The sequence below is a fragment of the Cebidichthys violaceus genome, unplaced genomic scaffold (genome assembly GCF_023349555.1).
Source record: "Cebidichthys violaceus isolate CVI_PGR_0920_01 unplaced genomic scaffold, fCebVio1.0.p SCAF_8, whole genome shotgun sequence".
Classification (NCBI taxonomy): domain Eukaryota; kingdom Metazoa; phylum Chordata; class Actinopteri; order Perciformes; family Stichaeidae; genus Cebidichthys; species Cebidichthys violaceus.
In genome coordinates, this window is record NW_027176964.1 from 199,954 (window position 1) to 213,017 (window position 13,064).

Consider the following 13,064-nt stretch of genomic DNA (forward strand, 5'->3'; position numbering starts at 1 on the left):
GACCATTTAGCTTTTCATTAATGTCTTTTGGATAAGTTATTTTGGTAGTGCAGCCGCGAGCACAATTTTATTTAAAGCACATTGTTGGTTTTATCAGTTTTGTTTGAGAAGTTCTAAAATTCAAGATTTGAGGATTTGACGCAGAAAAGCAAACCTCTTGAATAAAGAACCACGACATTTCATATTATCCTTTTGAAAAATGTCTCAAGGGTCACAGGGCGTCAGATTAGAAGCGGTATAGTCACTGTTTCTTAGTTGAGGAGTTGATCATTTCCACTTGAACAGTTTTGAACAGCTTTATTAAAGGTGAGTGAGGATAGTAGGTGGGTGTGGTTCTGAGATAAATATGACGGACGTATGTTGCATTTTGAACCGCAGCAAATAATAGGCTTTTATACATGACAAGGAAGAAATTGCCATTACACCTGAATTTCCCCAATGACTGGGTGATAATTCAATATGATATTTTATTGTCTTTCAATAGAATCATATTGTGACGATATCATAGAGTTATTGTGATAGACAAGTACATTGTCTAAATTGATTACAACAAGTACTAATTTCTCCAAAATTCTGAACATTTTGTTCTTAATCAAATGAGAAAAAACTCAATACATTTCATTTGTAAAGTATTTAATTCACGCATGAGGGTTATAAAACCATATGGTTATTTATTTATTAAATTACCAGAAAACATATTGTAATAAACATAATATATCCTTAACGAGATATTAAAAGTATAGGGATGGGATGGAATAAAGTATATAAAGTATATCATCTATCTTTGTTACTAAGTTGACTAATATCAAATAGCAGGTCGACCACAACTGCCCTAACACAAATCATTCAAATCTATTATGGCTCATATGCATGAACAGGAATCGTGGTGGGTAATAACACTAACAGTTACTATCAGTTAATTAACAAAGGCAATATATTTAACTCCAAAATGAGGTTATATGTACACCAAGGCTTAATCAGTAACACCTGCACAGCTCCTCCATACAGTATGAAGGTAGTATGAAGGTAGTTAATCTTGGCAATTAGCAGCAATTAACCGCATCCTTTCCCATAGATTCCCTTAATTGTATTGTGTTAAACACTTCTAACATGGTTACTAACAAAAAAACTCTGATTTGGAAGCTATAAAAGTTAACAACGTCCCCTTTTCACCTAAATTAGTAGGAAAAATAACTAAATACGGATTTTAGAGCATTTTAATTGCCTCAGCACTGCTGTCAACATTACCTGGTGCTTCGCAGCTAACGATGCTAACAGCGCAAACAATGGCAAAGGTGCAGTGAGAGATTTCAGATTTTACTTGCCATTCATAACTCACTTTTCTTGTACGCAGACAAAGGACTGCACACCAACCAAATCTGGCAACTGAAGTCCCAAAGCCAAGCGACCAAACGTTTCTATTCTCTACCCACTGCTAGCTGCTAACTCTCGCTTAATTCACATAAAATAGGCCGCCATCACCATAGCTGCACATGATGTCAATCAATAAAACAACCAACCAGAGCCATAGAACGTAAAACGGTCCCGCCTTCTCATTCAGTGGCCTTTTTTACCCCTTACATTTTTACTATTGAAATAATTTATCTTCCAGTTTAGCTTTTCCAACAATTTAGCCTCATTGTTCATCACCAGACGATGATATTTTAATAAAAAACATGAAATCACTGCACTAAGATGAATTACTTATATCAAGTAAGTTTCTGCAGGTTGATTTTCATATTTTGCTGACATGAACAACAAATACGTGTCCACCTGGTAAGCAGGAAAAAACACATTCATAAGTCTGCAACGATACAATATGGTTTGGAAAATCTAGCTCGTAATGGAAAGAGTTTGTAGTTAATGGTGTAAAACATGCAAAATAATGAGTGCTGTCCTAATTGAGACAGGCCAGTGCTTAATGTTAGCTAGCATTTAATTAACACTCAAGCACTCTTTAGCAATCGCTGTTTTAGGAATCATCACTCCGGGTCGTTAATGCCCCTGATGTGACATGTACTGTAGTAACAGCAACTCCGTTGTCACAGTTGATCACACAGAGTCGCTCTAAGTAGGGAATCTTGGTCAACATCTGACACACGCCAAAGTGTGCCTCCTCCCAGTAGAGTGACACACTGCGACTTCCCACTGCTCACAAAAATCATTGCAAACGACTTCCTGCCCTCCTCCTGACTTACTGGATCATGAGACCTGTGGGAAAGCCACCGGGTCATCGGAAGGAGCAGGAGGTCAGTGAAGAACCTCATTAACGAAAGAGGCTGCCCATTACCAAGACGGTTATAGAAGGAGCTTCAGTAATGCTGCAAACTCAGTCTGTAAGAGGTCATGCTTTAGATCAGGCACATTCATTAAACATTCAAAATGATGCCATCAATGCCTTAAACATGCCTTTTTTTCTAACTTTGCATTCGTCATGCAACTGGAGGCACTGAGGAGCAGATCGAGCATTCACCAGTTACACCTTCAACTGGTTCTCAGAGAGTCCACAATCAGTGGCACTGTGGAAATATTGATCTTATTCGCTGCACCTAATTTGATTTTTTTTACACTTCTTCTCAGCAATAACAGAAGTAGCATGATGATCAGATTCAGGATCACCACCGGTTCTCCCACAAGCATCCGTGTTGTATCTTAAGTCTCAGCTTGCTGCAAAAACGCAAAACAATTTGAAGAATCGTGACAAATTCTAAGCTCAATCAGAATTTTCCTTTTGCTCAAGAGGAGAGCTGATCTGAGAAACAGTCACACACTCACGACTTAGATCTACTGGAGAGTATCGCATCCTCAAACGCTCATTTTGTTATCTGTTAAACAATGACTTACTCAGATATCAGGCCGTCTCTGCCTCTGGCATATCTCTGGTTGAAGAACTCCTCCTCCTCCTCTTCATCCTAACACACACACACAGATTTAATACTCTAACATCAGAACTGCACAAACCAATCAAATATTACACCTGTAACATGAATGAATATCTTGATTAAACTGCTTAAACAGCAGTAAAAGCAGTTCAAACCTTCGTCAGTTCCTGTGCGTTGGCCAGATTATCCACAGCGATGGCCAAAAAGACGTTCAGCAGTGTGTCTGTCATGAAGGCAGGTAAGAACAAACGCACCAAACTGTGGGAACCTAGCATTGATTGTGCTCCCCTCTCAAAATGAATGCTGATTTTAAGTTTGTAAGGCAAAATAGTCATTATGCTAAGCTAACCGGCCGCTCGCAGTAGCTTCACTTTTACCTCAGCAACATGAGAGTGGCATCGATCTTCTCATCTAACTCTCCGCAAGACAGCAAACACGTGCACAAAATGTTTAGTGCAAAATGTAATTACTTTACATTTTCTATACAAACCATGTAGTTATTAAATAAAATGTGATGTTGTGAATTTAACTACAGCATACATAGTATTTGAAATTAGCATTAAACTCAAAATGCATGCAGCAGCAACAACAATCCAGTAAAATAATGTATGATCATATAAATTCTGATAGGACAATTCTGCTGGCATTTTGAGCTTTTACGTTTGACAGAATATGTTGCTGGTAATGACGGTATACTTCAACTGAGGTCACATTGTGAATGCAGGGCTTTTATTTGTGATTGAGTGTCCTTACTCGGCGGTATCACTGCTTTCACTCGAGCAAATACCTTCTTCCACCACTGATTGTGTTCAGACTGCGTTGCTACGTCAGCGCTCATCCGCCCACTTTTTCAAGGGCCAATAAGGATACAGTTTCCAAACAAGGTGAGCACTATGAAGTAGATCGACGACCACATGCCGTACTGCACTCCACCCTGCGAGCGAATCCCGTTATACATCACCTCGTTCCAGTCCTCACCAGTCAGAATCTGTAGGCAAATGCACTGAATATTTTACACGGCCTAAAAATACATGAAAACTGGAGACGTGTTTCCTGTCTGCAAACCAATTCAAGACATGGTATTAAAAATGGCAGCGAAATAGGTAATTACTATGTGTGCTGATCAAAACACTCTTTCACAGCGCCGTTGGTTTTTGTAGCAGATTCTTATGTGGATTCGTTCACGTTTCACTCGCCTGATATTCATGTGCGCATATGTGCGCATGGATGTGTGGGATGATAGCGGAGGCAGGGGGTGGAGAGCGAGTGAGCAGAGTTGTTTAATCTGCGCCTGGGGTGAGAAATATACCCAGGGTGCAATGTGTCATGGAGAGCAGGCAGAATGAGGGGATCTGTGGGAGCCAAACCTGAAACACTGTCATGATGGCAGCTGGAAACGTGTCAAAGTTGGTGGGAGTGTAATCTTCAAAGATAAACCTAGAGGGGAGGCAGATAGAAAGCAGGGTCAGATATGACCAAGGAAGAATAGGAGGAGGAAGAAGAGGAGGAGGAGGATGCAGAGCTATTTTCATCCGGACATGTCATTTCCTCTTCATCATTGAAGAAACTGCCGTTCAGTTTGCAGGGTGCGTAGCAGCCATTTGAAAACTGCTGCATGATCAGCTTCAAATATTCAATGAAAATCAGCAAAACAAATCAAAAAACAGAGAAGAAGGTTGTCCTCGACAACTCGAGAAGAGAGGATGCCAGTTTGGATGTCTTTGAAGGCTTTAACTCACCTTCCTCCAAAAAGCTGCATCCCCAGCAGAGCAAACACCACGATGAAGAGAAAGAGAAGAAACAGCAGGCTGATGATGGACTTCATGGAGCTCATGAGGGACACAACCAGGTTCCTGAGAGAGGCCCAGTATCTGACAGAAAGAATTCACAGACTTTTTGTTGGGTTTTCTGTGTGGAAATACACAAATATACTACAGCGCGGGGTAAATTTAGCTGAACTGCAGTGCTTTTAGTTGCCCCACTTACTTGGTGATTTTGAAAATCCTTAAAAGTCTCAGGGCCCTGAGTACGCTGATCCCAAATGACATGCCAGGCCTGAAGAAGCCCCAAACCACCTCAAAGATGCTGCCAACAATGACCTGAAAAACAAGCCAGCAACAAAACAAAATCATGTCCTTTATGCTCCATCTGACTTGCAGCAAATTGGCAAAAACATTTCTTTATCTGGGGAAAATTACGGTAGATGTGGACAATTTGCACGGGTGATTTTAATACCTTCTCAAACCATGCAGCACAGTTACTGACCCTAAACTTTGTTGATGATATTTGAGGTCCTGGAAGACTTTAAGATCACAGCTGACCAAGCTGATTGTTTGGAGAATGTAATAGCAAACCTGAACCTTTGAAACACCAAAGTCACACAATAACACAAACAAACTAACTGAGGTAAAATTACTGTTTTTTTCAATGGAGTCTGGTGGCTTTGAAGGGAGCAAAGATGGATACAACAGCTTCAATTCAGTCAGGAAGGGCTGTCTGACAGCAAGGTAAAGCAGTGAAAATAATACACATAAACTGATATTGATTTTTTAAAGTGGGCTTTTCTTTTCAGTGTCTAAAATATGTTTTGCTGCTGAAATAAATAATCAAAAACTTCTCCATAAGTGAATTAGGATAACACACACTCCTACTTTTCCTCTGTGATATATAAAACAAATTCTTTGATTCCGTTTTTCTTTCTTTTCGAGAGTAATATGGAGTCAGACAGAGGAACAAAGGACCTCACCCCACAGTCGAAGCAGTTGAAAGATGAATGGAAGTAGAGCCGGAAACCCAGACCATACATTTTCAAAAACATCTCAGCCAAAAACAGCCCCAGGAAAACAAACTCTGCATAGTCTAGAGGTGAGGAAACAAAAAAACGCAATTAAGTCAAAAGGAGCAGGAGGCAACTGTCCTCCAAAATACAAAGCAGTAGAATAATGTAATAAAAGGAAACCCACAGAGGAAGATGGTCAGCCAGTCGGGCTGGTTGTGGTGGACGATGGCCACACAGATGGTGTTGAGAGCCACAAGACTGAGCACCATCAGGTAGAACGTGTCTGTCTTCACCATGCGGCGGATGGAGATGCGCAACATGCGCTCTTTACGCCGCAGGTAGGCAGCGGGGCCTCGCCGGCCACTGCGGAAGTTCATCCTCGACCGCGACATGCCTGGGAGAGAAAGAGGGAAACAGAGAAGTTCAGGAGGGTGAAGGAGTGGAAACACAGAATGTAACTTCAGAGAAGAAGGAAATAAAAAGTGAAGCTGTTCACTCACTGGCAGTAGACGTGTCTGTGTACTTCTCGTCCCCTGGCGCTCCTCTCCGCGCTCCAGTCTTCTTACTCGCTCTCTTTAGCACTAAAGATGTTCCACAAAAAAATCAAGGTTGTAAAAATCTATATATATTTCAAATGGTACATTTAATGTCTCCAGTCGCTGAGTTATTGCACTTTTCTGTTATCTGCATTCGTCAAAGCAAAACTGATTCTGTGGATGGAACAGCATATTTAATTTATTCACATGATTCACAATGAAGAATTTAGCACCTTAATACCATCCGCTAACTAAAGAGCAAAGAGAGGCCGTGTGTGTGATGAGTGCCACCCATATGGTTTAATACGTAACATTACTTATGTTATGGCTTTTCAGCGCTCAGTTACGACTTTATCCAGAGATCACAGGGCCGTTACAGAAAGATGTACAGCGCTCACATGATATGTGGCACGTTGTGCAGGAGAAGGAGAGGTGGCTCTGTTGAAATGTTTAATGACGTGAAGACGCGCTATCAGGTCCCTCACAGGAGGATTCACTGGAGGATTAAAAAACGTATTTCGCCGCTGATTTCTGAATTAATAAAAAAATCAATTAATGAAGAAGGTTCTAGGGACGCTCGCCCCCACTTCTCATTCATCAATTTTATAATTCATCAGTTTAGTTTGGAACTTTAATTTCATTTAAAGTACCTTTTTTATAATATCCGCTGGGACCTTTGTTTAATTCCTATTTGTTCATGTGCTGAATGGAAAGCGATTTGCAGGATTTCATCCAGTTGGCATGAATGAAAGTTTAAAATATAAATAGGGAGACTGCTGGTCTGATGATTATGTTTTCTATTTTTGTTAGGATTTTTTAATCTCTTTTCCTCCCCACTGCAAGAGGACATTTGATTTACTTGATTTAACTTTCTTTAAGAGTAGACAACTAAGTGATAAATGTGTCTTTAACAACACAACGTGCATCTATGCTAATCACATTGCTGTTGCCTTATTCAGACATGAGGCCGACATGTTAAATTGCCAACATGTATATGTAACGAGGTGCATATTCAGGAGGGTCTTTTGTTTCACCACTCAGACGTAATGTTAAATCAAGCATTAGTATTGTTGCCATGGCTATCTGCAGCTTGCACAAGTACAGAGGTGGATAAACCGCTGACCGGAAGTACGTTTGACATGTTTCAATATACAGATTCTAAAAAGACACAGAACATTTTGTTGCCATCATATCACGTAATGAAGACAGATCGACGTGTGTAGTCAGCCGTGATTAGTCTGCAGTGTGTGAACTTACCGTCTAACGGCGATCTGCCAGAACTTTTATTCTCCTCTGCCAGCATTACCTCCTCTGTAATACAATAAAACTGGATGTTATACATAGTATTTGTTTTCATTAAGCCACAATTCAGATCATTAGACGTGGAAATAAACATTGCAGGGTTGTGTTCTATCGGATGTCTGCAAACATTTACAGGAACTGAGGCCAAACTGATGTGAACACTGCTTTGAGAGGCCGGCATGACCTTCTTTAGAGAAGCGGCTCTTATTCTCTCTTACATTCTCGCAAAAATTCGCTCTCTCCCTTTCCTCTCTTCCCACACTCACCCACATCCATGCACACACAAATATGCACCGCAGCTCTCACACACGCATGTAAACACACACCGATGCGTGTGCACACAAATTTAAGTCAGTGAGTCAGTATCACCTTTTTTTCACCCTCTACTTGCGTGGGAGACCAGCAATGTAGATTTGCCATTACACCACTGTGTGTGCATGTGTGTGTGCATGTGTGTGTGTGTGTGTGTGTGTGTGTGTGTGTGTGTGCAACTTAACAGAGCTACTCTACTGTAGAACCAAAATGTGTGTGTATGTGTGAGACTGTTGCAGAGAGACCGCTTTACAAAATCAGCTGCAAAACAGACTGACCATTTAGCTGCCTAATTATTCTAAACCTACAGCATCGATACATCTTGACTCTTCTAAATTCATCTTTTACAAGTTATTTTTTGGCATCATGTCTCACAAAATGACTACCGCAATGAAGTTTCTGCTGAGTAAAGGAATAGTTTGACATTTTTCTTTCTTTTTATTGCCCAGAGTTTTTTTCTATTATGAGCAAAACCTTTTGATGAAAACATCAGGAATGCATTAAGGGAGACTGACAGCACTGCTTGTGAGTTGAATCTAGAGGTAGTGTGGATGAATAGAGCCAGGAGATTAGCAGCGCTCACTATAAGCCTCCATATCACCATATTCACCTTATTCTTTGCGTGAACCAGGGCTCTTTCGCATTGCGTCATTTTACTTCCGTCTTAAAGCGAAAGTGCGATTACTCAGCTTAGAATCGGCTGCTTTATCATCGGTCGGCTTTCCAAAAACACATCAACGGTGTTTACTGCCATAATGGGTAGACACGGGTGTGCAGTGCACGTTTAACCATGGGCTATTACAATTTTTTTGTTTTTTACATTAATGTAATTTAATCAAAGGCACTGTCCACGTGTCCTTTTTGTACGCCGATTAGCACAATTAGCAGCTCCTCACGGCTCCAAAAACTCTGGCTTAAATGATCAAAAAGGCGTTATTTGGATAAACTGATCACATATAGGGAATCTTAATGGTTATTTTCTTGACTGAAAAAAATATTAAAACCTAATAACTTTTTTGTAAAGCTTAAAACCAGCCTTTTGGTAGTTAAAAGGATGATGAAGCTGGCACTTTTGTTCTAAAACGGATGTAAGAGCACCAAATTATGCAATGCGGAAGCGGCCTGGTTCCGTCAAAGAAAAAGGCTGAATACCTCCACGTCACTAAACAAGTGTGTGTCTGCGGATGTGAAGTCGTTCTGCTGCCCAGTACCTGCCCTGTCTATCCAGGCTCGGTAGCCGTTCAGTTCTCGTTCCACCTGCTGCTGGCGGCGTAGCTTCATGAAGGCCCGCCTGTTCTCCACCCTCTCCCTCTCTTTGGCAAATTCTCTGAAGAGGGACGCATTAAGAACACAATGCATAACACAGACAGAAACACCAGTGTTTAAACACATCGGAAGAGTCACACTCACCCCGACAGGACTCCCAACACCAGGTTCAGCACGAAGAACGAGCCGATGATGATGAGAGGGATGAAGTACATCCAGTTCCATGTCATACCCAAGGCGTCGTTGGTCTGAAACCCAGAACATTCACGTCACCACACAACGACCGTTACGCTTTGTGGTTCCTTAGTTTCAGCGGGACCGAGGCTCACATTGTAGAGAACGGCCGTCCATCCCTCCATGGTGATACACTGGAAGACGGTGAGTACGGCGAACAGGATGTTGTCGAACTGCGTGATGCCGTCGTTGGGTCCGATCCAGGTGTCGTTGCAGTCGTAGCTCTCTGGACACTTCCTCACTCCGCAGGCGAACGCCAACTCTGACGAGTCGACAGTCTCATTGTCTAGAAAAAAAAAGAAGCATATGGTTACATAAGCTGTCATGATGCCTGTGGTATACATCAATGTCATGTCCTGCTTTTTCTCCACATTTATCTCACTTGTTTAAATACCAAACTTGTCTTTTTAACACTTCAGCTTTAGTACGGAACAAACAAACAAGATATAATGAATTTATGAGAACTAAATGATGTATTGAAACACTTAACTCACATTGTTTTTGCACATATGACCATTTTACTGTCCACTGTTTTAATGTCTTGTGCTTTTACTAAACAACTAAATAAGCCCTTAATTGCACATCATGCTTTCTGCGTAGATGGCTACTATTCACTCAAAAACCTGTTTTGCTTGTTGTTACTTCACTTGGGTGTTCGAGCCTCACTGTGCAGATTGATGTGCAGAGTTTAACACTCAAAGGCTGATTTCACTTTAATCTGCTGAGCAAGGAACGTTTTCTCTCCGCTCACCTTCAATCTGGGTTTAACTTGAAAAATTGTAACCGTCTTGCATCCCGTAGATAAACTTTTGGACAATATTTGCATATTTTTCAATGTGGTAAAAGCAGCAGGTATAAATATTTTTTAAAAACATGTGTAAAGGGAATTTTTTAAACTTTGAATTTTAGGGGACCATTAGAGAACTAAGGGATATATGTAAATATTTTTCTTGTAAATACTGTTTATACAGGTTTTATATCTGAATCCATCTTTGAGTGGTGCTGGGCGATGACAGTAAATGCTATGGTGCCGCGTGTGATTACAGAGTAGTTGTTGACTAATTAAGCAGTATCTAAATTAGCCAGCAACAACTCTAATAATACCTCTGAGCCCGCTGCTACTGTAATCTATGAAAGCCTCAAACAAAGATGTTCACACACTCTGAAAACACTGAGCAAACCACACATTTGGTGAACCTGCTGGTAAATCTATCAAAGTTAATTTATTAATAATCCAAAAACAAAGCGTGACAATATTCTTCTAAAGGCTTTGGTATTGTGACAAAAGCAGGCGCACCTCGGAACAGGAGGTGCCCACAGATGGCGAGGTGCTCAAGCCAAAATCTTTCCTTAGACAATCAAACTGTTGAACTTCATGATGTTAATCCAAGCATTGACCCTTAAAAGGTGAAAACACACTTTTATTCTAACTCTGAGAGACTGATACCAAAACATGGATTTTAGATTAACGTTTAAAGTAGTGTCCCATATGTCCTCCCTTAAACTGCGGGAATGTCTTTTGATTCCACCTCATCTACGTTTAGTTATTAACCAGAAAAACTTAATGGACCCAGAAAAATAAGGACATTATCATCAAGTGTTTTAGGAGGCGTTTTAAGACACGAGCCATTGGAAAAACACTCACAATAACTTTGGACAAAACCCAACGCTTTTCCTCTAGTGTCGAACTATTTACTTTCACACTAGTTTAACAAGAAATTTATATAAAACAAAATACTATTTGATGTTATAGTTAAACCAATCTTGTCCCTGAGTTGATGAAGTTGCCAAATGTTAGGCTTTGCCTGTATTCCTGATTTGTATAATTGACACTGAAGTATGATGAGCACTGAACAAACGTACCGAGGATGTCGTCAGATGGCAGGCAGGTGTGGTGAAGCTTCCCGCTGTAGAACTCCAGACCGATTATGGCAAACATGAGGATGGCGAAGAACAAGAGAAGGCCGATCTGGAGCAGCGGGATCATGGCCTTCATGATGGACTTCAGCACAATCTGCAGGCCTTGAAGCATTCACAAAGAAGAAGACATCCTGTTCAAGAATAACACCACAGTATTTTTCGCTGCATTAATGTATTTGTCAGGAGCCCCCTCCCTTTTGTAAAACACTTCTAGTATTTTTCCTAACATGAGTTTGCAACATCACAGTGATGACAGATGTATCTACAAAAGGTAGTCCTGTTCTCCCAGAACTCAATTTAAGAGATTAAAGAGAAACATATTCAGGAGGCTCCAACTCTGCCAGTATTTCTTCCTTTTCCATTTCACTGCCTCAACGTGAACAAAACAGAAAACAGTCTTGTTACTACAAACACAGTAATTGTCTGTCAAGAATGGAAAAACTGCCATCCACGTGCTTTTCAACATGTTTCTGCACGTCTGAGCTGTTTTTCACAGGTTCTTATTAAAGAAAGGTGCCAATGACTTGCTGCCCACAGTAACTTCTGAATGTGGCAAATACAACGGAGGCTTTAGTCTCTGATATCAATGTTGAATTTAAAGCATTTAAACTCAAAAGGGCCTCAAAAGAAACTTTGAAATTATGCACAAACACAAAGGTGTGGTGTCATAGACTGTATATAAGAAGTGGACGTAGTCACCGTGACGTCACCCATTGATTTGTGACACGAGAGGGTGGAGCTAAATACAACTGAACGTAGATACTTTTTAGGCAACAGAAAAGGTTACAATTAACTTTCAAGAACTGAAAACGCACGGTCAAAGTGTTGAAGTTGTTAGACGACAACACGGACAACTCCCAGACAGGACAACCTCGTGGAAGCAACCTGTCAATCACAAGGTAGCCCCGCCCTAAAGCATAGACTGCTTTAAGGTCTATTTTTCTCAAAATGGACCATAATTTACTAAATGAACATCATGCTGTATTGAAAAAGACATGAAGCCCATAAACTCATGTTTACAATGTTTACTGAGGTAATAAATCAACTGAGAAGTAGGGTCATTTTCCTATAGACTTCAATACAATCAGACTTCTTTTTGCAAGCAGAGGAGTCGCCCCCTGATGGCCATTAGAGAGAATGCAAGTTTAAGGCTCTTCTGCACTGACTTTACCTTCCAGACTTGACGGTTGCCAAACGGGCAGCGCCAAGCGGCCAAGGCCACCCTGACACAATCAGTGCAGTATTAATATCACTGACATACACATTCTCAAACGACTAACTGAAAAAGTCCTAAAAATCAGCCGCAAAGAATAATCACTTGTTGTTTGCATCATTGTGTTCGACCTCAAAGAGCCGGATTACAGGTCAGTAAGCGACTCACTGGGGATCCCGGAGACGAGTTTGAGAGGTCTCAGCACTCGCACAGCCCTCAGGGTCCTCAGGTCGACTGGGATGTTCATGTGGGCGCCAGCAGTGGCCAGGATCCTGATGGACAACACACACACACACACACACACACACACACACACACACACACACACACACACACACACACACACACACACACACACACACACACACACATCATGTATACTTGATCCAAAGATATTTGTGGTGGTTAGATTGTTAGGCAGACAGCTCATTGTTATCTCTCTTTTATCATTTTGTTAAGACAGTTACATTCATAGCTATTTCTTGTGATGGCCTGAAAAGGAAAAATAAATTTGGGTTAAGATAGAGGAAATGCCACAGGGACTCCATTAGTAGCTAATGTATATCTGGTGCCAAGTCTCTCTCTCTCCTTTCTTGAGATTAATGTTTTTTTTTGTCTGT

The 13,064-nt window shown here is 40.9% G+C and overlaps 1 protein-coding gene across 2 annotated transcripts in view; it reads right to left on the bottom strand.

Moving 5' to 3' along the window:
• Nucleotides 1-13,064, bottom strand: part of LOC137866104 (voltage-dependent R-type calcium channel subunit alpha-1E-like) — a 52,650-nt gene that overhangs the window by 21,026 nt on the left and 18,560 nt on the right. For both annotated transcript variants that reach the window (XM_068701774.1, XM_068701773.1), the window contains exons 5-19: nt 12,613-12,716; nt 11,175-11,333; nt 9,407-9,597; nt 9,222-9,325; nt 9,023-9,138; nt 7,455-7,508; nt 6,162-6,242; nt 5,846-6,055; nt 5,629-5,741; nt 4,869-4,981; nt 4,622-4,753; nt 4,250-4,319; nt 3,753-3,870; nt 3,038-3,105; nt 2,845-2,912 (exon numbers count right to left, since the gene is read on the bottom strand). In XM_068701774.1, coding sequence (XP_068557875.1) covers nt 2,845-2,912; nt 3,038-3,105; nt 3,753-3,870; nt 4,250-4,319; nt 4,622-4,753; nt 4,869-4,981; nt 5,629-5,741; nt 5,846-6,055; nt 6,162-6,242; nt 7,455-7,508; nt 9,023-9,138; nt 9,222-9,325; nt 9,407-9,597; nt 11,175-11,333; nt 12,613-12,716 — 1,701 coding nt within the window. The remainder of the gene's footprint in view (nt 1-2,844; nt 2,913-3,037; nt 3,106-3,752; nt 3,871-4,249; nt 4,320-4,621; nt 4,754-4,868; nt 4,982-5,628; nt 5,742-5,845; nt 6,056-6,161; nt 6,243-7,454; nt 7,509-9,022; nt 9,139-9,221; nt 9,326-9,406; nt 9,598-11,174; nt 11,334-12,612; nt 12,717-13,064) is intronic.